The following is a 27,990-nucleotide window of genomic DNA, read 5'->3' as shown; positions in this document are numbered from 1 at the left end:
CCTCTGACTTCTTTGTAATTCTTTATGAATAAAAATAATAAATGCTCACCACCAGTCGTTTTACTTCAGTTGCCTCAGTTATTTCTTGCTCGGATGAGGCTCATCCTGCCGCAGACTCTTCAAGACTCTTCAAGAAGGTAGACTATTTCTTGAGGTCTTATACATTTGAAAACAAATGTTTTTTAGTAGCCTTGGTACTTGAAAGATGGTTTTGTCCTTTCTTTCCTCGAATTTATTGAAAATACTTCTCCACTGTTGCCTTGCTGTGTGTGGTGTTTGATATGGGCCTGTTTTCTGATGAGTAATTCAATCTTGCCTGGAAGCCCTGGGATTTCTTTCTTTGTCTCCAAAGTGTAGTTTTATTAGGATGTGTCTCAGGGTTGGTTGTTTTTGAGTCAGCTTTCCCATGTATAAGATGGGCCTTTTTAACATGTAACATTTTTTAATTTCTAGAAAGTGTTCTTGGATTACATTTTGAATATTCTAAAAATTTTTTGTTTTTCTTCCTTAGAGACTCCCAGTTATATGTATATTGGCCTTCTTTGCCTCCCTTCTATATCAGCCTCTCTGCCCTTTCTCTTTATCTCACTTTCATTCTCTTGGTTGTCTTTCTGCTTTTCTTTAGTGACCCTTATTAGATTTTCATTTGACTCTATTCTCCCATGGGTGCCTTGTAATGTAGATTTTAGTTTTCATTTCTGTGATGGTTTTATCTTCAGTTTCTCCCCTGAGTCTGATCAGTTATTGTCTTTTTTCCTCATTCTTTTCCCCTTTTTCTCTCTTCCTTCCCCTTCCCCCTTTCTGTTCTTAGTTTTTGTGCATCTCCAGTCTCTTCTTTGAGCGTATTTAATTCAACTTGTAGTGTTTTATTACAGATTTTCTTCCCCTCATCATGTTTGTTTTTTGAGGGAACAGTTTTCATTGGCTGAAGTGTTTTATTTGTGTTTTCCAATTTTATAGTATCTTTGTATGGAGAGTACAAAATTCTTCATAGCCTTTTTTGGGTAATTTCTTGGTAGTTGCATATGTTCTTAAAGTAACTCTAAATAACATAGTATTGAGAGTTTACAGAGTTTAAAGCATGTTATTAAAGCTTTAGATTTGTAGGGACTAGAATTTTGCTGATGCCCATGATGCCTCTAATTAATTGAAGTATGGAAATCATTCATGTCATGTGACCAACAAACCAATGAAGTCCGTTGAGTTTTGGAATTTAAGTTTGCAATATAGTGAATATGACACATATAATGGTTATTCTTGTGTTGTAAATATATGGTAAGGGTTTACGTAAATGGCTGTATTATTTTACCCAGCTACTACAAGCATTTCATCTGGGATAGACGGATACTGAGGTGGGTGTGGAGGGGTCAGTGGAAAGGGAGTTTCTTGCCTCTGCTTCTGTTCTATACTCTACTTTCTCTTTGAAGTTTTTATTCCTCTACCCGATTTTAAGGGATCTTGATCAATTCCTGATACCCTGGGTATGGAGGAATCTGTCATTAGGAATTTTGCTTTTTTATTATAATACCATGTACCTCTGTTTGCCAAGTATGAAGAACTTCTTTACCTAAATCATCTCATTTAATTCTCAAAGTAATTCTGTGAAGCAGGTGAATACAAATATTACCATCATATCATCCATCATCAGAAAACACTGATCTTAGGTTAAGTAATTTGTCCAAGGGTAGTAAGTATTCAGGAGCTAAGATTTGAATACAGACGTGTTTTACTCTCTTCTCTAAGCTTTGTGTTATAGTGTCTTCCTAAATTGTTTAGATCTCTTGATAGAGAGGTCCGGAGTCCTTTGAACAGTTTTTTATTTTCCCTTTCCCTAAGCAGTTCCTTTTTGTCTTACTTTCGTCCAGCTAAAAAAAAAAAAGGAGGATGGGGGGAGTCAGAAGCATTTATAACTTCCTTTAGAAGCAGATTTTAGGTCAAATAGTGAGTGTTTTGAATTAAGAGAAATTTGGTTTTTCTCTGCCCATGTCTCTTTCAGCAACTGACTGACTGTAAGTCAATTGGAGATTCATTCTGTTTAATTGGCAAATGTTCCCTGGGAGAACTGATGCTGGGAGTGCGTTGGGGCATGGTGAGCTATTAACCATGTGGTGTTGATTACACAGGACTCTTTGGCCATTCTACCTGCAGACGTCTGAGCTAATGGAGAAATGATGATTAATGTGCCAAAACTTAATCAAGTCAAAACTTGTGAAGGTTTAAATTGTTGCCTTTTCCTTTGTTTGAAAAAAGAAACTTAGAAGAACACTGGAATGATGAGTGGTTAACAGATGATGAGAGGCAGTATATGATAGTGCAACTGCCCTAAGCATGTTGATCTTCCCTAAACTTTAATTTCCTTTTGTAGATGAGAATAATACTAATCTAGAGAGTTTAATGAGCTAACCATATAAAGTGCTTAGTACAGTGCACGGAAGTAGTAAACGTTCAATGAATATTGGTTATTATTGTCTAAATACTTTTACACCCAATGAAGAGGGTGTGAAAATGAGTTCAAAAGTAGAATTTAGGATCTTGTCACATTTCTGTTTTTTTTTTTTTTTTTTTTTTTTTTTAAGGCATTGGTTAAGTGCATTTTGTGTCATGAAAGAGTAGGTCATAGGATCTTGGGTGGGTTTTTGAAGTCCTGTCAAGGTGTGTTCCTCATCAGTCAAGGCCATTTAATTCTCCTTTTGGGATCTAGAACTTTTCCCTGTCAAGAACCCTTTCTACTTCTTTCAGAATTTAAATATCCACATGTGCCTCTCATGTTAAAAAGTCCTCCTCTAGCCCATTTTCTTTAACTCCTCATTTACTCTTTTCAAGTCTTTTAGAAGAAGCTAGTCTACTCTCATTTCTATCCACATTTTCCACCTTTCATGTAAGTGCTAGTCCAGTCTTTGCTCAGGACTCTTCCACAACTGCTTTTGGTAAGGATACTGGTTCCCTAATGGATAAAACAAAGAGGCTTTTCTGTCTTAACTTTCTCCACCTCAGTGTACTTCATTTGACTAGTAGTTGCTTTTTAAGGATATCCTAGAGCTACTTCAGTGCTGCTGAAAGTGGAGCCTCAGGGGATGTTTTAAATTCTCCCCAGTCATCCAAGAAAAGCTCTTACCTGGAGCTTTCAAGGAGCTTGGAAGAAAAGCAACTTGTTCTTATCTTTATCAATTCATCTAAGGATACTCAGGGTAATTCTTATAGTTTTCTAAGAACTGTTTAAAACACCCATTTGTACTGAATTTGTCTTTCTCCCCTGATGGTTATCCTAGAACATTTAGGAATTCTTAGGTCTGACTGTTGACAGACAGTTCTCCTGCCTTCCTGCTTACACCAGCCTGTGGCACCAGTTTGGGTGTGGCAGCAGGAATTGATTCTCTTGTATTTGGATGGATGAGCTCTGCTTTCTTGCCAAATAACACCTTTCTTTTGTAGTGTTTACCCTGAATGGGATCATATATTTTAGCAATTTGCAATTGATCATCTCTCAAATAAAGTGGTTTTCTATTTGATTCAGGCATGAAGGCTTTGGAATCCTCTTATAAACAAACAAGCAAACACTCTTCTAAGATTTTTGCTAACCACTTAATCTGCATTAACTTTATATCACCATGTAAGGGCAAAAGCAGACGATTCTTCCCTCCAGGCACCTCAAGCGGCTAGTATTTCCTTATTCATTGTCTCCTTTTATAAAAGCATACTGTTCACTGAGGTCAGGTTTATAGCCAGTCTTCATATTGTGAGAACATTTCTAGGTTCAAACTATTATATAGTTGAAATATTAGTAGTTTCATGTCTCTCAGCTTGACACTTGTTTAAATTATTAAATAGCTCCTTTCAGGTACCTTTTGTGATTTCTCAGTTCATTCATTGAAACCTAACTAACTCTTAGGGTTATTGTCTTTATATGTTTTTTCCTACATCTTCCCTTGGGCCTAAGTGTTTACTTTCTCTACCAGCAGCCTAGGTTTTTGGATAAGTATTTTTCTTGCAGTGAGGTCACCAAATTAATTTCCTGTAGACTTTAGGTCAAAATTCTTGTCTCAAGGCTGCCTTCTTTGGTGGGTGGGTATTTCTAGGCTGTTGTAGGAGATTTCTGAACAGGCTTTCTTTGCTTCTGGATAGTTAGTTTACCTGTTTGTTACCATGATCGTTTTTCCTGGCCTTTCTTCTCTTAGTTTTGTTTTTATGTTTGCTTTCTGTTTCCTTTTGATATGTTGTTTTTAAAATCCTATTAATCTGCTTTTCATGTCAGCCTCTTTGCTTAAAATTAACTTATCTGTTGTTCTCACTAGGCTTTCCTACTTCCGTGTTACTAAAAAGTCTTCAAGATTCTGCCGAGGACATAAGTTGGATCCTCTGGAAATTTCATCTCTTTAGAAACTTATGGTTTACCCTAGTCTGGTCGTCCTTTTAATTACAGCGCAATGATAATTGTTCTAGCTTGCTTTAAGGATTCTTAAATGCTCTTTACAATTTGTAGTCATGTTTTGGGGTGGGACAAAGTTGCTGCAGTAGTGAGGGGTGCTATATTCTCTCTAGATTTTACCTATAAATAAGCAATGAAACAATGGAAAGAATATGGATTTTAAACTGAGAAAATTTTGAATTTTAAATCTTCCTTTTCCGCTTGGTAGTTTTGGGACTCTGAGTCTCAATTTTTTCATCAGTAAAATTATATCCATCTCATATGATTGTTGTGAGACTAAAAGGACGGCTTAATATAAAAGATATACTTCGAAGATGACCATCAACATACCAAAGGTTTATTCCCCTTTAAGAAATGGACCTCAGTTAACTAACCTTATTGTAGTAATCATTTTGCAGTATACATGTGTATCAAATCATCAGGTTGTACACTTTAAACTTACACAATGTTATATGTTAATTATATCTCATTAAAGCTGGGAAAAAAGAAACAGATTAGACTCTTAAAGTAGTAACAACCCAACATAATGAGAGCATCATTCTTTGAGTAAAGAAATCTTTATTGAGTACTTGACGTGTCAGGCACTGTGCTAGGAAAAGAGATTTAAGATATTGTCTTTGTTTTTAAGGTAGCTTACAGTGTAGTATTTCAATATACTTTGGTAAGTGCCATGGTAGAGGTAAACATGGTAGAGGTAAACCATGAGAAGACTAAGAAAGGAAATGCGAACTTGGCCAGGTTGATCAAGGTCTGAGTTGGTGTTAAGAATCACTTTTTTGCTGGGAAATGATAACTATGTTCAATTTGTAAAGATTAGTAAGATTTAGCCAAATATATTAACTGGAGAATAGTCAAGAAAGCATTCTGTATTGAAGGAATATAGTGGATAACAGGTACTTGTGAGAGCGTAGTGAGTTTAGGCTGGAGAGGGTGATGTTCAGGGACCAAATTATAAAGTACCATGTGCTCTAAGGTGTTTTGGCAAGCCATTGAAGGATTTTAAGCAAATAAGTGATATAGTCTGAGTTTTATTTTAGAAAATTTATTATGGAAAGTATATGGATGGATGATGGATAAATTTCCAGGCTTCCGTGATGACTACGAGGATTGGCGATGCTATTAAACTTGAAGGGGAGAGGGAAAGATGGATTAGAATTTAATAGTGTGGAGAACCCTAGAAATAGTTACTGAAGAGAAAAGCAAAGACCGAGACCAAAAATTAAGTACCGAATGAAGTTTTACTGCCAAGCAGGGAACCCGATCTGGCACAGGGTCTAGGTAGGCTCTGGGGGACCACTTTTGGGAAGGAGAAATGAAGATGGTCTTTTAAAGCCAGAAGACCTTGAGATATCTCTGGCTTATATTAGGAAAGCAAAGTCTTTGAGTGTTGTTAATAGTCTGGCGATGTATGGATTTGTTGGTCAGATAAACAGTGAACTGGCCAGAAGTGTTCTGTGTATGTGTCTTGAATGGTGTGTAGTTAGCTGCCAGTGCACAGGCTAAGCTGAAAACGTATGGGTTAAGTGTACCAGGAACTACTCATCGTTCAGCTCACTTCCACCATACTAAGAGAAAACAGTGATCACTTTGTATTTGAGTTAAATCATCAGATGAGAATACTAGAACAATCATGTTTTTAAAAGAGTACATAAATCTGTTTTGTTCCAAAATCTCGTGCAGAAGCTGTCTGTGTATGTAGTCATGAGCTTGATCTACGGTTTGGGGGCAAGTTGTGTTGTTTTTTGGAGTCATCTGCTTCTGGAGTCCTTTTAATTAGACTCAGTTTAAAATTACTCAGGAAATTCACTGGTCTGGACTGGTAGCTGTTTTCACTGTGATACACAAACCCATGCATCAGTACCTTGAAGCTTTGACTATTTGTAGCTGTTGACAGGAAGACCTGAAATAGTGCCTTTAGGTGAGGTTTTTCCCAGAGAAGAAAGGTATAACTTACGTTTGTTGGGTATAACATTGAGTAAATCGGGTTAGTCTCTGACAGTATTTGGTTAGATTTACATGTGAGAGTACAGAGTAAGTTTTTAGTGGCGTTGGGTCCCATTTGCATCGGGCATATTGTAATGATTTCAGAGGGAGAAAGTCTCCGTGAGGGAACAACTGCGTGGCCGTTAGTACTAGTAGCAAAACTTTAGGCTGGGAAACATGAAAGGTTTCTAAAACTCTAGGGATAATATGAACAGTGGAGTTTCTTTGTTAAAAGAAGGATATTACAGAGTTTCTGGCTTACTCTTTCAGTGAAATGAATTTCTTGATCTTTTGACGGGAAGGTAGGGATTCTCATATTTCATTAAGCAGTGAACCTTTTCTGTTTGCAGGAAGCGTATCCTGCATAGAAAATGCCTTTGATGTTGTTGTTGTTATTTAAAGATAAGTCACTCCACAAACAATATTAAATCAGAGTTTACAAAAAGGAGATCAGAACGGGGCACATTCATTTCTGAGTTATTGCTAAACAATTATGTAGTTCTTTTTCATCTGAAGAAAGAGTAATGTTGCGAAATTAAGTTTTGAACAAAGGTGAAGAGTGATACACAAAGTGAACAAATTGTCGAATGTTGCTTAGAAGTAACAAGAATTGCATAGCATGCGGGGCCCATAGAGCTAGTGAAGAAGTGTCTTAGCAAGATAAGCAGTAGGCCTCTTGTGTGAACTGTGCTGTTAGATTTCTTATGGAAGGAATGGAAGATAGACAGGTGTTTGATTAAGAGCTACTGGGAGTCTAAGGATCACAGGTATATTGATTTTCCTGAGAACTTGAATAAATCTGGTCTTTTTTTTATTAGGTTTCTATAGGAGCAGTAGGGGAGTATTACAAAAGACAATAAGTCATTGTTCTAATAGAGACCCAATGTGAGATTTATTCATGATAATCACTTCAGGTTTAAATAAATATTGGAGTAACCAAGGCAGAAGTTTATAAGGATTGGTTTGAACCCTTAGTAGGGTCAACATCATACAGTCTGCCTATGTCAGTAAAATCCTTAGCCCAGGTTACAGATATCTGATATAACAATGGGTTAGGAGAGGTCAGAATGCTCAAGAAAACACGGGCATCTAGGACTGCTATAATTTGGTTTTGTGCACATTTTTCATTTGAGAATCTCTAAATATATACCTCCTGTAGGGCATTTAATTTGACAATACTATCTGCAGAACAGGCCTCAACCTAGTTAATTAGCCATAGCAGAGGTCACACTTTACAAAGATGTCTTCCTTTTCTAATGGACTTACCAAAATTGGTAACAGTCGGGAGACTGGAAAGATAGAAGGGTTATTGATGATACTCACTACACTTATTCTCTTAGTACCGTGAGGAAGAATAGAAAGGAGTTTAAGGTAGAAGGCTCTGTGCCCATTAGGAATTTGGGGCCTGTTCTTGAACAGAAAGTTAGTTTTATTTTGTCTAGTAACGGCAGAGAATATAACGGTATTATTGAGATACTCAGAGGTATGCAGTTGCTCTGTTTCTAGCCTGGCTTGTTGAACTCCTTTCTTAGTTTTTAAGGGATAGTGACTTTTCTAGTCCTGATCTTTGTGTTGGATGTAACACTTCACCCCTATCCCCAGAAAAGTCTCCCTTATTTGTCAGAAGAGGAATATAAAACTTTGAGTAAATCGTTTCATTTGAAGGGATGTGTGTCTCCCCCTCCCCCCACTTCATTCTTTTAGAGTTCTTCAACAATATTCTGTAATATATATCTAATCAATTTGCCAACCCACTGACATTCATTTCACTAATGTAGTTATTTCTGGTTTTAATCCATTAAAGGGCTGAAAAGACTTTGTAGAGGTCTGCCTGTAGGTATATACCAAAATATTTCTTAAACATATCAAAGTTTTCTGATTATGAATGATTTTGCTTGCAATTTTGAATTTTGGTTCAATCTACTTTGGTAAGAAAGGCTTCTGGGATGGCCAGAAGCAAACACTTTATCTTCAGCTTTCTTTAAAGTTTCTTCTGATTTATAATCTCTGATCTTCACTAGTATCCTGACCTGTTTTTTCAAACCATCTTTGACCTTCTGTTGTTGGAACCAGTAGTCTGTATAAGCTTGTAAAGTTCTGGTAGGCCTGGGAGTATAGGTATCTAAAACTATTCCAAGTTCTTCAGAAAACCTTTGAGTCTCAGTGAACTTGGGGATTCCACCTGGGACCAAAGTTTAAAAACAACAGCATGACTTTATTTTGAAGAATCGGAATAAGTCCTTAATGGAAATTGTATGATCGTCCCTTACTATGGGGGTGCTTAGCAGCAGGGGAGGAGGTAGGACCATAGTATCTAAGGGAGGAACATACTAGGGGAACCCATGGTGATAAAGACATTATGAGAGAAGCACAAGGTCTTTATTAGAAGAGTCAGAACATTAGGATTCTAGAAGATGGGATAAAGGCTGAGCTTTGGAGATAGGGAGTTGGGAAAGAGAAAAAGCTGCCCTTTCTTTAGCTTTTGCTAGGGAATTCTTCAAGGAAGTTAATTTTGAGTTATTGAGGCATTTAGCTGTCTTGGTGTACCAGTTTAAGAAGATAGCGTATTGCCTTCGGAGTTTTTCCTCATTTGGTTCTAAGGCATTGCCAAAGTGTAAGCCCTTGTTGAAATCATAAGTTCTCCAAAGTGGCTGCTGCAGTTATAAACTATCTTTGGTGTAATTATACCATTATTAGACATGTATGTAAACTTGGACTATAACGAATATACATCTACTTGATTCTTTGAGTTGACAGTCCCTTCAACAAGTAATCAAAAAGGAGACTCGTTTACCACTTGGTAATCAAGTGTATATTCAGAGTACCTAGGCAGTTGAGAGAGACCCAGTAGTCCAGTACCTGCGGTCCTTGAATCTGGTCCAAACCATGAGTTTCCTGCAGAATCTCTTAGATGAGGCATAAGTGGAGTAACAATAGACCATATGCAGACTAGGTCCCCTGTCTCTTCGTCACTCAAGAAAGAGACCAAATTTTCTCTCCATGTCTACCATGAGAAACCAGATGGCTGTGAGCCAGAATAAACAGAAACTTGTGAGACTGAACAGAACTCAGAGCTGAAATCAGCTGAATAACCATCAGAAGGTGCCAAAAACCTGCTAAATCTAGGGCTCAATAGGTTCTTAAGTGTTGGTGGTCTGTCAGCTTTACTGGGTGGCTCAATCACATGATCTCTGTGGGGCCTCCATACTGTTAAAGAAGGCATAGTGAGACTATTAGACAAAGATTGTGCATGAAGTAAAAAAGTTTTATTGCTAAGCATGGAACCTGACCCAGCTCGGAGTACAAGCAGGCTCTCAGAGATGAGGTTCTGGGCAGGAGAAATGGGGTAAGTCCTTTAAAGCCAAAGTACCATTAATTGACTTTGTTTCAGGTTAGAAGAGCCAACATTTTGAGTGGTGTTGATTGGCTGCTGATATCTGAGTTTGTTTGTAGGTAAGCACTAAACTGGCCGAAGATAGTCTGTAGTATATATATGGTATAATATGATGTCTACCTGCCTCTATTTTGTGTGTTATATGTTTGAGTTAAGTTTATTCACCCAGTTTCTGCATTGGCAGCCTCAGGCTAGGTGGCTAGGTCAGGGTTTATCAGAATTTAATAGTTGTTTGGATATGAGGGTGTGGGCCTTAGGAGAGAAAAAGGTCTGGATGTGGTTCTGTAGCTATATTTTGAAAAGTAGTCTAGTAGAGAAAAATGGCAGCTTTAATGAGTCTTAAGCTGCTATTAATTTATCTAATGGTGTTCTAAATATCAGTTGATGTTCAGTAAACTGCCCCAAAACTTAGTGACTTGAAACCACAACCTTTATTTTGCCCGAGAGTCTACAGTTGGCAGAGTCAGCTTGTCTCTGTTACACCCAGCATCAGCTCAAAGGCTGGTTCCTACATTATTTGAAGGTTTATTTGCTAATATTTCTGTCAGTTCAGCTGGCTTTTGGCTGGGACCTTAGCTGGAGCTCTCAGCTGAAGTTCCTACAAGGGGGCTCTCTGTGTGGCTTGGTCAGTTCAAGGTGAGTACCCAGAGAGCACCAAATTACCTCCAAGGGCCCCACCTCCGAATATCATCAAGCTGGAGATGAGGTTTCAACATTTGAATTTTGGAGAGACACAAACATTCAGTTTATAGCATACTCATCTTTCAACTATATCAGTGTTATATACCTTAAAATAACTTGTCTTAATTTCTATAAAAGAACACCTTACTAAAAATAAAACGACATTATCTGAGATTTTCCACATGTGGAAATAAAGGGTTACGAACTACAAAGAATGAAACAGTATGGCTTTTCATTTTTTATAGATTTTTATTACAGTACCTGTCACATTTTAGCTATTATGATAGATGTTCTTGAGGATACAAAGACCTAATAGCCTTTTGAAACACAAGTCCTAAATATTCAGCCCTTGCAGAATAAATGATCTGAATATTACACCTTAGATAAAAGTGCTGGATTTTTCCAGTGGCTCAGAGAGCTTTCCGAGAATGAATTTCTCAAGCTTTGTTCAGATATGGTAGATTTTATTGTAAGTTTCAGTGGAGAATTTGCTTTTTTTGGAATAACCCTTCATAGAAAAGAATTTGTACATTAGCTCTAGAGTTTTGTTTTGTTTTGTTTTGTTTTTAAAGGAATACAGGTATGTCTTTCATGTGATAATTCAGTTATTCCTAAATAGCTTTCTTTTCTGTTTAATTAAATCTAGATACAGATTTATCGATTTTGTAGATAATATTTTGTCTTTTTTTATGTCAAGAAATTGTTTTCAGTTTAAAACAATTTTCTTTATGTTAATTATTAATTTGAATGGAAAAAAAAAAAAACCCTGTGCTCTTTAAAAAACCAAGATGAATGAAATAAACTTTAGGTAAAAGTTCCAGAGTCTACTTGAAAAACACAGATATGCAAGACCCTATGTTATTATTTTACTGAAGTCCTTCACCTAAGTCATTTGGAAGAGGGTGTAGATGAGTTTCTGAGTTTCCATAAACCCTTTAAAGTTTGTGTGTATGTGTGTATAAGTACATAGTTTTCATCAGATTTTCAAAGTGGCCCTTACCACCACCATCTCATACCCCCCAAATTTGGGAACCATTTTTGTGGTTCTCAAAGTATTGTGCAGAGACCAGCAACATCAGCATTACCTGGGAATTTAGTCCTAGGACCTTACTTCAGACCTACTAAAATAGAAACTCTGAAGGTACCCCCCCCACCCCTACAAAGTGTTTTAAGTAGCACTCCAGGTAATGTGATACATGCTAAAATTTGACAACCATGACTTTAAAGTGATAGAGTAGATAGAATCTAACAAATACTAGTTCTATATATATGTTGCCCCATAATCTGTGCTAATCTACACTGATGTTAATTGGCTTATATGATTATAGAACAGAGATATATGTTCTTGTCTGCAAAGCAGTTTTTTGAACACAAATACTGTTTTTGTTGATATTTAAGACTGTAACTGACATTTGAAAACATTTTGATTTGTAAAATGTTAATGACTTTTGGGTTTAACATATTTACACTTTGGGTTAAGTGCCTTGTGGTCTGTGACAGTGTTTCGGTGAGCATTGTGGATTACCTGTATCTTAATGAAGACATATTTGGTTGCAGGTAACAGGAAAACAACCCATTTAGAGGAACGTAAGCAAAAAGAGACATTATTGGGAGGCTGCAGTTTTCGCACCCAGAGGGAAAAGTGCTGCCTGGGTGAGAGAGGACCCAGGAGATGGAAAACCTCAGGACAGTCATTCCCAGTGGCCCCCTAGGGCCATTTAGAACTCTCCTGTTTCTCAGCGCTGTGCTTTCTTTGTGGTGGCTCTAACTCTGACTCGCTAGTTTCACAGCAGAGAGGATCTGACTGGCTCATTGGGCCTGGTGGCTGCTCACCATCCAGTCAGCTGTGGCTAGTGGGTCAGGATCACACACCACTAAAATAGCCACTAATACTTATCTTCTGTGGCTTATGTGGTAGCTGTAGATCACATTTTATCAAGTTAGTATAATTCATAGCACTCTGATGTCCTGTTAGGGTAAAAGTAGTACTGCCAGTAATTTTCTCTGAAACAAGCCATCACAAATTATTTAGTGAATATTGTAATTATATTATAGGTATATGGTTGTTCAGTAAAACCATCCCATTATAATCTTGGCTGATTTTTGTATATATTTGATAAGCTGTGGAAACCTGTCTTCTTACTATAGTAAAACCCTGTACACATAAGACAGTATGTGTTTAGCTTGTGCCTTTCCTTTCTAGGTATCACAGACTTATAAAAAAGATATTGGTAGGTTTCAGATGCTTTATTTTACATACATACTAACTGGTTGCGTGAGGGGGCTGTTATGTATAAACAAGTATCAGAAGATTTTTGGCACTTTCATTGTCAGTAATTTTTCTTCTGCTGATGTTGATAAGGATTTGGCATTATGCCTTTCATTTAAACTCTACATAGCAAGTTAAAACAGTCATTTGAATAGAACTGGGACAGGATAATGTAAATGGCAGCATGCCATTATAGAAAAAAATCTAAGAAATGTGATGGATTTGTCCCTTGCACTGGAAATTTTACTGGGGAATACTTAAACTTTTGGCTTGCGGTGGAATAAAAAGGAGGCGCAGTGGAAAAAGGAAGCCTTTTGTTTACTGTAAAACAATGCAGTGACTTAGACAGTGATGTTAGAACAGGAGTCTAAATATGACAAATCTAGGCAGATTCCATTGAAATGGCGAGTTATGTTGTGACTCAATCCTAAGGCCTCTTACAGAGCTTCAGAATTTCTGAGACTTCAATATCTGTAGTAGTTGTTGAATTGTGTACTCTGTGCCCAGTTTTCTAGGCTCCAAGGATGCAGTGGTGATCAAAGTTAAGTTCTTGACCTCATGGAGTTTAATAATCTAATTGAGAAAAGACCTCAGGAGTGAAGGGTTAATTGGCTTAGCTGTTTGTTTGAAAAATGTGGGTCTTTATAGATGTTTAAATTTGGTAATTCCTAGGGCTCCTTGGAGAAATGACTGATTTTAGGGCTGGGGCAGGGAACATACAAGATAAGCCCTAGAGTATTTCCTAGTGTCGGAAAATATAGACGTGTGCCTCCTCTCTTCCCAATGATGTGGGTACGTCAAAGGAACAAAGGAACCAGATGAATCATTAGCCCTCCAATACCAACGCTGGAACAATTTAAGCAACAAAATGAAGTAGTATTGGATTATAAACCAAAGTATAAAATAAATGAGTCTATACTGATATAAACAAATGATTGAATGAGTAGAATAATGGAGGAGGGTAGACAAATCTGTTATGTAGAATTCCAAATAATTTATGTAGACATTTCATTGTCAAGGAGGGGGAGAATAACTTCCTGGTTCTTATGTGTAGGCTGCACATAGTGACTTCTTTCCAAAGAGTACGATATTAAAAGGAGGATAAAAGAGTAACATTACAGTGGAAAAACCATACAAATAACTTTAGCCTGGTCAAGGTTAATATCAATTGTGGTGAGTGATGTTGATACTATATACCTTTGATATGATGTTATGAAAATGGCACCTTTGCCTTTGTGGCCTTTCTCCCAACAACCCTTAAACTAGAGTAGTCATGAGAAATCAAACACATTCGATTGAGAGACATTTTACAAAATACCTAACCAGTATTCCTAAAAACTGTCAAGGTCATGAATAACAAGTCTGAGAAACCATAACAAAATTTGAAAAACTGTCACAGCCAAGAGGAGCCTAAGGAGACGTGATGACTTAATGTAATATGATATCCTCAGTGGGATCTTGGAACAGATAAAAGATGTGAAAACTAAGGCAATCTGAGTAAAATATGAACTTTAGTAATAATGTGTCAATATTAGTTCATTAAACTGTGACAGATGTGCCATATTAACATAAAGTGTTAATAGGATATATGGGTATGGGGTATATGGGAAGGAACACTGTACTATCTTTGTAACTTTTCTGTAAATCTAAAGTTATTCTAAAATAAAAAAGTTATTAAATTTAATAATTCCTCGTCAACCCAGGAAATATTTCGAAAGTATAAAGTTACAAAGAAGAATTTTATCATTACACATTAAAACGTTTTATAGTTTTAGTCTGTTTTATAGTTGCAGTCGTCATTCCTATTTGTACTAGGTGGCCTGTGTTTACAAATGGAGCCTATTTGGGAACCTAAATATCTTTTGGCACTTTGCTGTGTAAGAATAGATCATCGGGTTTTTGAATGACTCTAGTTTTTAGAGGTTGGAAGGATACAGAAGAAGACCTGGGAGCTTATTCTTGTTTACACTGTTGCAGAAATAAGGTCATTATAACTGGAGAACATTATGCGACAGCATACCTTTTTATTGTATACGAGAGAGAAGGCATAATGAAATGTTTTTAGGAAAGGGCTCCGATAGGTAGTTGGGCCCTGGCGTCAGCACAGTGCTTCCAAATAGTTGAGGAAGCAATCCTGATTTGAAGGAAAAGACTTACTAGGTTAAAAGGAGCAAGGAGTGAGCTTTGCTTTATTTATTTTTTAGTTTGCTCTCCCTTATACCTTGTTAGTGATCTTCTGAGGATTTTCATGATTCAGCAAGTATTTGGGTGCATGTTATATTTAAGATATTATAATAATAGGAGAGAGAAAAGGTCACAACTTATAGCTTAATGGGACATAGAGGGAAGGGTAAGGCATCATGTAAATAACTTTAATACAAGCAAAGTGAGAAGAAATATTTAAAATGAGTCAGTGTTGTTGGAAGTTCACAGGAAAGGAGAGATCAAAATTAGGTTGTGGGAAAGGAGGAGAATCAGAAAAGTTTGCACATGGAGTTGAAATTTGATAAATGGATGTGATTTTGAGGGTCAATGGTTAGAATAATAGCACTTGAGGCGGGAGGGATATTTCGAATAAAGGCAAAGGCAGAAAAGTCCTGGAATCATTAGGGGGAACAGAGAGGATGGGATTTTCAGTCTCAGGTTAATGGGAGAGAAGGCTGGGATCATTGATAGCCTGAGTGAGGAATCTTACAGGAAAAGTGGATGGAGCCTTCACTCTAAGTGCTCATTACTAGATGACAGTTTGGAGGAGGCCACAACTCTCAACTAATTTCCTTTTCTGTGCATGTTAAAACATAATTCACAGACTTTAAGGATCAAGCAAGACATTCTGTATGAAAGTTTATTGGCACATTATTAAGTATATTATTTAAATATGAACACTGGAAATGGAATTAGGCAAAGAGAGATGCGACATCTGAGATAATCTGGCAACTGCTTTAGATGTGGGGTGGTCAGGGAGGGGGAGAGGTAAGAGATGTTTGCTTTCTGGATGATTGGAAGCATATGGTGCAATTCACAGAGCTAGAGAGGTCAAAAGGAAGAAGAGCTGGTTCATTAGGGAAGCTGATTAATTCATACTTTGAATAACTATAACTCGGAGTGCTGGTCAGGTTTCCAGGTGGGTATGTATGATAGTCGGTTGAAATGTGGGCTTGGAGCTTGGGAGAGGAGTGAAGCTAGACATACAAATTGAGACTCCCCGATGTTTACTGAAAGCTTACTAGAATCATCAACTTTGTTTTTGGCTGAATGTTTGTGTCCTCCCAGATTTCTTGTGTTGAATCCCCAATCCACAAAGTGATGGTATTTGAAGGTGGGGTCTCCGGGAGTTAATTAGGTCATGAGGATGGAGACCTTATGATTGGCATTAGTGCCCTTAAACGAGGAGACTCAAGAGATGATATCTCTTTCTCGGCACTGTGAGGATACAGCAAGAAGGTGGCAGTCTGAAAACAGGAAGAGGGCCCTCATCAGGTATTGAATCTACTGGCACCTCGACCTTGGACTTCCCAGTTCCAGAACTGTGGGAAATGAATGTTGTTTAAGCTACCCAGTCTGTGGTATTTGTTACAGCAGCCCAAACTAAAACAAACTTCTCACCAGGTCGTGAGAAGACCTCTTACTCTTTAAGATGCTTTAAGATGCTTATAACCTGGTGGATTAATTTTGTTAGACATAAAAAGAGTAGAAAAAATAATATTTATTGAGCACTTGCCATGTATACTAGATACTATTCCAAGCGTTTTATGTATTTCAATTTTATTTAATTTTATTTAATCTTTAAAATAACACTATGATACTGCCTCTCAGTATCTTTATTTTTACAAATGAGATATCTGAGGTAAAGAAATATTAAGTAGTTATTCAGAGTCACAATAAGTGACAACACCAAGTTTAAGCTCAGGCATTCCAAGTATTTAACTTTATGCACTGCTTATAGCCTAACATTATACTGTGCTGTCTCCTGTGAGTGTCTCTAGAAAAAAAAGGTAAAGGAGAGAAACTTGGGAGTGGCCAGAAAGTGATGCGCTTTCCCCCTACATATAATGTTCTGGCTTCATTGCAAGTCTGTATTTGAATTTTATAGTAAGGTTTCTTTCTCCTGGCGTTCTGATGAAGAAAGTAAACTACCGTGTGGCTAAATTTAGATACAGTATATCAACCTCTTGAGTAGCCATCAGTTATGAAGAGGCTGTTTGGATGAAGGTGTCGGGTAGCGAGGAGGTGGTGTTTGAATATCCATTAGCACCAGCCAAGACAGCGTTCAGTCTGCAAACGGCATAGGAGGTCCTTAAGTTATGGTGGATATACTGTCTTTATGAATGGGGAAGGTACCTTTATGTGTTTTCATCCTCAAATTGGAGAAATGAATTAATGGAAATATCGATTTAAGATATATAGCTGAAATGCTTTCAGATAGTTTCTTACAATGATGGCTTCTACAGTGTGCCTGCTGTGTGCCAGGACCCTGGACCACATGCTGTAGATTTATTTCAGGCTTGGCTTTAGGTGAACCTTATTTGTTTTTTAACATATGAATTTACACCGGAACTTGATTATTATGCTCGTAGGAGCTTTATTTTAAAGTTATGTCTGTCTGATCACTGTAAGGCAAAATTTACTATTGTGGCTAGAACAAATGATAGCTGCATTTATTATGTCAAAGTAGATCGTTGCTTTTGTATTGAAAAAGTTAATCAACTTGCATTAACTTTTAAAAAGCTTATACGTATACCCTAACCTAGTTTCAGTTTTATTCAGTTAAAAACTACACTTTGGGAAATTTTTTTTGACCAAAATCTTCATGTTTGAAAGTTAAAAAAAAGTAGTTACTTAAAAGTTGTTTGGTAGAAAAGGTCATTTATAATTGCTTAACTTTAGAATCAGTTTGCCTTTGGTGAAATATTTAAATGCTGATATTGTTTATTTTTTAGTACGAATATTTACCTCATTGTGGCAGAACCTGTATCTTTTAGTACATCATCCACTACACTAATTAAATTAGCTACCCGCCAGGCAGTAAATACATTAAGTTAAATTTAGAGGCCCAGTTTGCAACATGCATGAAATGAGTTGCCTAGAATTCCTTGATTAAATGGCACTGTAGCAAGATACTTAGTTAAAAGCAAGTCTAATGATTGTAGAGGTATATGTGAAATTTCTTGAAGATAGAAATTGCTTATCTTTTGGAGAGGTCCTTCTGCAACCTAGGTTTCTGTTAACCATTTTATGAACCAACAATTTTTTAACCAGCATTTATGTTCCTTTGGAAAGGAAGAGTTGACCCGAGAGACTGTGTTTCATTCTATAAATGATAGGTAAAAGTTCGGGTTCTGTAATTAGATGATTTGACTTAGAATCTCAACTCTAGAACTTATAGCGTTATCTTTGGCAAGTATTTTATGCCTACACCTCAGTTTCTTCATATAGAAAATGTAGGTAATACTACTACTAACTTCACAGAGTGATTGGTGTACACTTGTATATGGTAAATATTTGGTAAATGTTTTCCGATTTTTTTATATTTCTTACTAAAATTACATTTTATTAATTGTACTGTTTATAAATGGACTTTTACTCTCAATAGCATATTAAGAAAATATTTTCTTGTCAATACAGTTATATGATTTTAATGGCTGTGTAATAGTTGAGCATGCTATCTGTCATCCTTAACCATTTCATTATTGTTGTGCACATAGGGTTATATTTGATATTTTCGCTCAATGCAACATTTTGTAATAACACTCTTGAATGTGAATCTGGGTAGTGCTCCTGTTTCAAGTAACAATAACTAAAACATATACATATAAAAATTATATTGTGTACAAGTTTTCTATAGAACTTAAATGTCATTTTCATTTTACATTTAAGAGTTGAGGTTGGGGTCATTTCTTGGAAGAGAAAGATCTAAATTGCTGTCATGTGCCAGTGATCAGTAAGGGTGCATATTAGCAGACATTTTTAAAGTACTAGGCCATCTTGTTGGAATTTGTATGAGAACGTTATCCTAAACTTCAGTTTTATTTTACAGTGATAATAAAAGTTCAAAGAAAATCCAGAGAAATCTACTCTGTTCAAAAATAGTCTGTATAACCTTTGAGTTGTAGGAGCAGTATTATAAAATCTGTTTTTGTGGGGCAAAGGAAGACGGGATGTCTGAATGTTTTTTTTTTTCTCCTTTCTCAAGCAGTCTCGTTCCAATCAGCAGTGTAATTGGAATGCAACTCCAGTCTGGAGGAGGAAGGGGAATATTTGGCAAGAAAATACTGAGCAGTTGGGAGTTTTATTCAGATTAAGCACAGACAGCCATTCATTATGAGTACAACTCAGAACAGCAATAGCATTCTATTTCTACAGCTGGGATTTATACTATGATATTATTACATGGTCTGTTGCATATAGATAACTTCTTTCCATCCAGAAAAAGAAATTATTGACTTAAATGGTAATATTTATTACAGCTGCACTTCTACGAATGGTTTCCTCCAGTCACTGCCTCAAATAAAATATACTAAAGGAGATTTTTGCGAAATTTAAAAATATTTCTTGAAAACAACAACAAAAGAGGCATTTGTGGCATGATATTTGAATTATACCTGATCTGCAAGCTCTGAGGGCAAAGGACTATGTCTTATTTATCTTCGTATCACAGAATCTATCATAGCATTTGACACAAAGTGGCTGCTCAGGAAATGTTGAATGAAAGAGTGAATGATGTAGAAAGTGCTCCCTTCTCATTAAGCATCTCAAGATGGTTGCATCTGCATCGGTGTGAAATAGAGTTCTTGAGCTTATCTTTATCATCTCTTCTACCTGTTTGAAACCTTCTGTCTGCAGAAGGGGTGAATAGAATAGCTAGAACAGGCTAGGCTTTGGGAGTATAGATTTAAGAATGAGAAATGCTTTGAAGGAATTTGAGAAGGGTAGTAACATGATCAAAGTAGTCTGTAGTGAGATTAATCTAGTGCAGATCTGCAGGCCGTGTGAGACATGGTCCTTAATGGATTCGGGAGTAATGGCGCTGTGCTGGTGTAATGCCACATTTGTAGTTAGCGTTAATCAAAATTGACACATCCTTGCTAAATATCTGCAGTCCAGTTTAATGTTCTGTTTTAGTACAAAAATTAGTGAATATTTGTGGAATTATATACTTAAGTTTTCTGCACCTTTCTGTGTATGTTACTTCAGTAGAAAGTTTATTAAACGAAGTTACTGAACTATTGATGGCTGTCTCAGAGGAAGTCTGTACTCCATAGCCTTTGTCCTGGCTCCACTTACCTTACAAATTTTCTTTCTTTCTAGTCCCTTCCAGTAACTTAGTCTGGCATTTCTCAAAATTATTTTTACTCTCTTCTGTAATCATTTAGAAAACAAAAATGAAAGTTCTTCCATGCTGCTACCCGTCCCCTGGCTTCATTATTTTCAGTCTCGGCTCAACTTCCTATAGTTTTTATTACAAAAAATTATAGATTTGCAAATATAAATTTATACAAATATAAATGTAAAATTATATTACAAACACAAAATTATAATATGATACATATATTCCCCAGGAGATTCTGATATATGCCTCCTTGGTCAAGAATTTGTTATGTTGACAAATAGGAGTTTGCCCTTTTGAAATTCATTAACTCATTGAGCATTTCCTGAGCTCTTGCAATTGATACTGAGAATGGAAAGGGCAGTTGTTCTAGTACCCAGAATACATTCCTAAGAAACAGAACAATGCAGCAAAGCCTCCAAGGCATGAAAATTATTTATTTATACAAATAAATTACCAAATCTCAAATCATGTTTGAGAATCTTCCTTTTAAAATTTATAAACGAGATATAAAATAAACAAAACCTGGCCAGAGCCCTTCATCTAGTGTTAAGGTTAGTAGTCTGACCAATTCTGATACTTCTTCATTTTTTTAAGTTAACCTCGTGTCTTCTAGGACCCTGATATTTTCTCCCCTAGTCTCTGGGTTACTAAAATTCAGTTTTTTCCCATAAATGTTGAACCTGATTTTAAAGTTCTTTGTTTGTGTGGTTTTTTTAAATTGCCCTTTGAAACTTCATTTGCGATTTTTAAAAGAAAAATTTTCAAACATGACCTGATGAATATATTTTAAACTAGACATCCCCAACAGGGTCACACAGCAGGAGGTGAGCAGCAGGGAGCAAGCGAAGCTTCATCTGTATTTGCAGCCGCTCCCCAGCGCTAGCATCACTGCCTTCAGCTCCCATCTTATCATTGGACATTAGATTCTTACAGGAGCACTGGTCCCTGGTACCAGAAAAGGTTGGGGACCTCTGTTTTAAATAAAGGGAAATGATAAAAATAAGATTTCATTGTTAAGTCAAAATCATGATTACTTCAGGATTGGTACTTTATCTGTCATATGGTATAAAGAGTCCCCCTTGCAATGAAATTATTTCAGATTATTTTGGAGTCTTTTTCATTCATTCAACAAATATTAAGTGCCCATCAAATGACTAGTGCAGTGTGTGCTTGGTGCTGGAGATACAAAAAGGAATGAGACAGGCATGATTTATGTTGTATGGCTTTTACCACCTCCATAGTTATAAGAATCATTCTGAACCTAAACAATTATAGTCAAGTGCGATGAGTGGCTGTGATGAGAATGGGCCCCTGTGGAAGTACAGGTGGGCGGAGGATTGAGAGAAACATGTTCTAAAAGGCTTCCTTCTCTTTTGAGAACTAAAAGATGAGAAAGTGAAGCCTGAGAAAAATGTTTCAGGCAGAGAGAATGACATGTGAGGGCTGTGGGTGAAAGATAGTGTACATTTGAGAAAATGAAAGTTTAATGTGGCTGGTTCTTGGCCTCGGGGGCTTGGAGGAGAAGGGAAGGGTGGTGATGAAAGATGAGGTCACAGCAGTAAGCAGGAGCCAGGGCCTGAAGCGCATTGTAAACCAACATAAAGTTTGGGCCCGAAGACCTTTTTAAGAATGGAGGTCAGTAGCGGAGATGAGAAATAAGGTACCTGAGAAAGTGGTAGGTTGGGTGTGAAATACGGAGGACAGGTGGAAGGATAGTTTTGAGGAATGTTCTAAGGCTGTTTTGGATCATTGGGAGGTTGTTGTAGTGACCTAGACAGTAATTGATGGTGGCCTGGACTAGGATGTGGCACTGATAATAGAAGTGGACAGATGTCGGATATTTCAGAGGCAGGATTTTTTAGAATTTTAATTGCCAGGAGGTAGGGAGGAGGAAGAGTGTGAAGGTTGCTGTGGAGGTTTCTGATCGGGGCAGTGGAGTGGAACGCAAAGCTATTTATTGAAAGAAAGTGAACTGGAGGAACAATTTTTGGGGGAGGAGAGATGGGGATTTTACTTTTGGGGCATATTTAGTTTGCAAACTGTGTGGGCCTGGAGTTCGGGAGAGAGGGAAGAGTTGGATTTATAGATTTAGGTGTCATCAAATGGTGCAGACCAGGGAGAATGTATGGAAAAGCGGCTCTTCAGATTTATTTTTGAGAGGGAAGAGCTTTGTCAATCTGTTAAACGATGAACTTTCTCCCAGAAAAAAATGTGAGTTCTTTTCCTAGAAAAATACACATGCATCTAACAGTTTACAAGTAATTCCAAGATTTACAAAGTTGGGCATCTGTGCTCTTCAAGTTACAGAGTAGAAGAAGAGGACCTAGGGCAAACCCCTGAAAAACCTCAACTTTCCTGGGTGGAGCATAGGAGAAAAGATCTGGAGGGGAGGACTTAGAATGAGTTTTGTACCTGGTATAAAACCAGCTGAATGTAGAGTTAAACAGAAACCAAAAGAGGAGATGCATTCCAGAAGAGTGAGTAGTCAGTAGAGGCAAATGCTCCTAGGGTTGAGTGTGATAAAGGATGAAAATTGTCCATCGGATGGATTAAGTAAGTAGGTAGCCAGGGCTTTGGAGAAGCAGGGTAGGGGCAGTCGTGGTGGGGGCTGGAGCAGCGGTGAGAGAAGAAGCCAAATTACAGTGGGAGGTAAAGAAGTGGAGTCACAAAGTGTAGATAGTTCTTTAAAGTAGTTTCGTTATGAAGGAGAAGAGGTAGGATGGTGGCTGGAGGTAGGAGGCATGGGTGAGGCTTGAGGATGTTTAAATGCTGATGAGGCCGATCGCTAGAGAGGAGAGGAGAGACAAAGGTCCTGAGAAAGTGGTGGGTTGGTGTGAGAACCAGAGCACAGGCGTCAGGACAGTGTTTGACAGGAGAGTGGACGCTGTAGGTCTATGGAAGAAAAAAAGGACAAGTATCAAAAGTTTGTAGGTTTAGTGACAGAAGTTGGAGGAATTTACATATAATTTCTGTTTCTCTGAAGTCAGATGTGAAGTCATTTCACTTCTTGAATTATAGGATGGTGCTTAAATCATGATAACCTCATCAATCCTGGACTGTAATTTGTATGTGTATGTGTGCGTATATATATATATATATATATACGCACACATACACATATATATATGTGTATATATATATGTGTGTATATATATAGTGTGTGTGTATTGATCCTAAATATTCTATTCAGTTTATATGATGATAAGAAAAGTCTAGGGAGGAGTCCTTCTAAATCAAGTTTGTGATTTGGTACTCTCAGTTATGGCTTTAGCTTACATGATTGGGTTTTTATGATTTTAAAAACAAAACTGTTTCTAAGACAGGGCCTATGAAACTGGTAAAGCAGTATTTTGTGCTTACTTATTTTATTCACTTACTCATGGCATCTATCTTCAAAATGGTCTTTATTTTAACTTTAAAAGTGACTACTTATATTTAGACTTATTCCCAAGATTTATAATGTTGAATGACTTTTTACACACTAAACTTCCAATAATTGTAACTAATTAAACCATTTAAACTGAGTAGACGTGGGTAGAACCAAACATTACTTTCATAGGTATTTTAAAAATTAAATATGGATATATGGAAATTGATGTTTTCCCTTCACTTGTATCTAGTCTGAATTAAGTTAATGACTGTATACACAGAAATGTTTTAATTGAAATATAATTCACGTGCTATAAAATTCACCCCTTTACAAGTGTGCAATTTAATAGTTTTAATAAATTCACAATGTTGTGCATCCATCATCATATAATTGATAATTTAATGCAAGATAATCCCGAGAATGTGGATTTGGAATATCTAGCTCAATATATTAACTTAATTTTTGGAAGATACAGTAGATCAATCTTGCTGTTGAGTTGATGATTTAGAAGGTAATTTATCTCTGTGTGGTTTAGATGCAGAGTAACAATGCAATTTTAAAAAGCCAAATTCATCTATATCAAGAAAGCTTTATCTTATTTATGATCCTCTTCAGTATAAAATAATTATATTAGGGATAAAATAATTGTTTTATGCCTAAAATAAAGATATCAATCCAAATGTACATATTTCTTCCTTAAAATAACTGTTTTCCCCTTGCCGCCAGGCTACTCTGAGAATAAATCTTGATGGAAGATAGGAATTGGGTCCTTAGAATATGAGATTTATAAACTTTTTTTCCCTCAGCTGTTAATGGTGATCATTGCTAAACTTGCAAACACTGATTCAGCTTCCTTTGGCTAGTCTTTAATGAAAGTTTGTGATCATATTTCATACCTTGCTGTAGGTAGTGTTTTTTTTAATTATTCACTAGTGTTTTTGGTGTTTTGACAATCCAGTCTTACCATTTTATATTTTGTTTCCTTTACAGTACTCTGTGCAAAAAACTTGGTGAAAAAGGATTTTTTCCGTAAGTAAATTAACTTTAAATCTTGTATGTTGTATGTAAACTTTCTGGATAGCATTTTCAGAATTGTCTGATTTAGGGATTTCTGTGTTCAGAAATAAACTCAGTGTTGTTTCATGAATGCTTTGGTTCAGAACCTTTTGGCATCACATTTTAAAAAGAATTTTGTGCATTTTTAGCCTTAGTCTTTTTCTCTTGATCCAGCCCTTTGTGTGAGATGCATGTGTGCCGGTGTGTATATGCAGAAGCGCGTAATGTGTATTGAAGGTGTGCATACTACTAGGTTTCTAGGAAGGTCTGAGATTATTTTTTAAGCACCTTTTTTCTAACATTTTATAGGAGATTTTAGGATTTTAGGATTTTAGGAGCAGTTAGGATTCCTTGGAAGGAAGAGAAGTCATTCAGACTGCTTGAGATTTCCAGAGCGTAGGAAAGAAATCTCTGCCACATTTGATCGTAGTTGCTCTCATGTCTCAGACTCCAAAGCAGACATTTGGTTCCCACATTTGCTGTCTCTTTGCCGATCTGTTATGAAATTTTTTGTGGCTTTATTTCAGATTAAGTTTTGTGAGGGAGAATTGGCAAGTACCCTTACGTGTGTTTACCCTGTAATATACTTCACAATAGCTTTAAATTATTGAGTAAACAGAGATGATTTTTAGTAAAAAACTCTAAGCCAACAAAATTTGATATATAAAATATTTGAAGTTAGAAAAAAGAGAATATTTGCTAGATTTTTAAATTCAAGTCCTACCAGCTAGCAAAAACTTGCTATGAGTGCAAATATAATATTAGATGATGCTTAAGGGTTGGTTGAAAGAAATAATAAGCTCATGATATATTTTATAATCATATTTCTGCTTGAAATTTTATGGTGTCTGTGCTTATATGGGAAAGCAATTAGCATAATTTGGGACAGAGTTAAGACCGTTATAAACAGTCTCCAGTGTATGTACGATGTGCCCTCTATCCCAGTTTTTGTACCTAGTGGCTTCTCTTTGTGCCGCCGCCAGTTGATGTTATCTTCACAGGCTGTTGCTGAACTAGCCACCTCATCTCTGTCGCTAATAACCTAATAACTGGTGTGTACTCTCTTTACCCTGCTTAGGTTGATCTGAGGTGAGATTTATCCTAGCGGGACTGCAGACTGGCAAATAGAATCAGATAGGTTGGTGACAAGGAGAAAGGAGAGGGAGGGGAGGAATGCACACTCTTAGAGCTACCTCTGTACACTCCAAGACATGTGCTCCAGTTTTAAAGATAAAATCTTCAGTTTTGTCTCTCTGCTTTCCTCCCCAAATTCTTTTCCTTCCTCCAGAGTCCCAAGATGCAGCTCCTCCAAAAAGATATCCTTGTCTTAGTTTTCCTAGGCAATCGAGAGGGATCTTACTTTAATTCTCTGCAAACCTCTGAGAGGTGGTTATTATCACTTATATGATCTTTATCTTTCCTTAAGTTGTGTGTAAAAAATGAGAAGGAAATCTTTTCCTTTTTTATTGGTGTAAGCAGTAAAAATTGATAAAAATTCTTAAGAGTTGTGAGCTTGCTTCAGGAATAGGAAAATTAGGGCAAACTCTCTGAGGCCTTCAGAAGGGACTCAGAATATCCCCCGGGTTCACACTGGTGAAGGTCGCCCTGCTGTGATCGATTTACATTTATTTTTCATCTGTTTGTAAGTTAAGAGTTGCTCACATTAATTTCAAAGAAAGAAATCTCTTAATTAAGTTTGAATGAGAATATGTTTATTGGTAATGCAGTTATTGATACTGAAATAGTTGAGCTTTTGCTTGTAATTTAGCTTAATTCACGTTGAGTGAAAAAAGTAAACTTTGAAGCATGACTATATGCTAATGTAATAGATATGCATATATTTTCTAAATATAGGAAAAAATGCACAGCCTAGTGTTGTCTTTTGTAGAGTAATTTATATAATTTGAGATAATACTGTTTATTCTAGGGTGTCTAACTTCGCCAAGAAAAATTTTGCTCAGAATTTTATAATGAACTGTCTTCACGCTTATTGGCTTTTAAAAATAAGTACTTCCGCCTTCCCCCAGAATTTTAGCAGGAAGATTTTCAAACATGTAGGACGATGTAAAGAATTTTATAATGATTACCTACCATAAATGGTTTTACCATTAACTTTATCACATATCTGTCCATTTAAAAGAATGTTGTCATTAGTATCAAATTTTTTTCTCTTTTATGGAACATTGAAATAAAAGATTTGTGTGTAGATACTGTGTTAAGGCGTTGTATAGGGGCCACACCGAAGTTACTTAGAACCGAGATGTTTGGTTGAATGTTTTTCTCCCCCCAATCAAAAATAAAGCTTTCTTTTTCTCCGGTAAGTAACTCACTTTTAAGTTGAAATTTTTGTTTCATTATTATTTTCAGCTCATTAAGCACATTTGTGTAGTGAGAAAGTTCTTGAGCTTTAGCTATTTTACATGAATACATCAGCCACTTTATAGTTGCCACTAGAGGTCTCACTAACTTCAGAAAATAATAGCTTTTGACCACATTAGAGTAACTTGGCTCTCAAGTTAAATATTTGTAGAATAATATAATCAGGTAAGTTGAAACTTGGGCAGTTTTTAGTTAGGGTATAGAACTTGTATTTTGTATTATTTAACAGAAGAGAAACATAGGAAGATGAGACTCAGACATTCATACTTAGTTAAGAATTTAGAAGCCACACTTAGTGCCTTTGCGTGAAAAAAGTTGTTTCTTTTTTTAGTCCTTAATTGAACAACATCCAAAGGGAAAGCTAGACATGCAATTTTTGTTCGTTTTTGCATACAGACAAGCATTTATATGTTTATTTGTTTAGATAGTAGAATCAAAAGAACAAGGTAGAGTAGATTTCTCCCAGGAGAAGTGACTTAATGTTATTGACAGTAGAGGGTAAAGTATTCTTCCATTAAACACATTCGCTAATCGTTAGGTATTGTGGAAATAATAGGAGTAATGGTAAACTTCAAGAACAGTGTAATTAAATGGATTGATAACCTAACTTAGCAAGTTTCTTAAATACTTAACACTCTTAAATTTTGGTCTTCTCCCATTTTTTGAAGTTAATAATTACAGAATCATAGAACTGGATCTCACTAGGTGACTTCTGTCTGGCCTTGAATCTTGGCAGATTATTATCTTGACTTAAAAAAAATTAGCATAGATATCAAGGCACAAAGTTTCTCCAGCTATCAATATTTACCAACATTTTGCTTTAGTATTTTCAGCTGTGTATAAGATATCTGTACTGTCCTAATGTATCTCATATCTAAATTGTCATTTTTGTCTCTTTAATGTTTTGTTTTATTTAGTTTACTTTCTAACTTTTTTTTGTCTAAAGGGCCTCTGGTTTTTTTTGTTGTTGTTCTTTGGGCTGAAAACTGTGTCATTTTGACATTCGTTTCTTATAAAGTAGTCATATTAGAGCTTTCAGAGTAGCTTTCTTCACTGTCATTTCCTTCTCCTTTTCATATGATGGCCTCAATTCAGGGTCTGC

General features: G+C 36.4%; 1 protein-coding gene across 2 annotated transcripts in view; it reads left to right on the top strand.

Moving 5' to 3' along the window:
* SMURF2 (SMAD specific E3 ubiquitin protein ligase 2) overlaps nucleotides 1–27,990 on the top strand; it is a 91,803-nt gene that overhangs the window by 24,147 nt on the left and 39,666 nt on the right. For both annotated transcript variants that reach the window (XM_036223826.1, XM_016129034.2), the window contains one exon: nucleotides 24,444–24,482. In XM_036223826.1, the coding sequence (XP_036079719.1) occupies nucleotides 24,444–24,482 (39 nt within the window). The remainder of the gene's footprint in view (nucleotides 1–24,443; nucleotides 24,483–27,990) is intronic.

This window comes from Rousettus aegyptiacus, unplaced genomic scaffold (assembly GCF_014176215.1).
Source record: "Rousettus aegyptiacus isolate mRouAeg1 unplaced genomic scaffold, mRouAeg1.p scaffold_m13_p_6, whole genome shotgun sequence".
NCBI lineage: Eukaryota > Metazoa > Chordata > Mammalia > Chiroptera > Pteropodidae > Rousettus > Rousettus aegyptiacus.
Note: the sequence above shows the minus strand (reverse complement) of the source record. Positions and strands in the feature narration are given on the sequence as shown.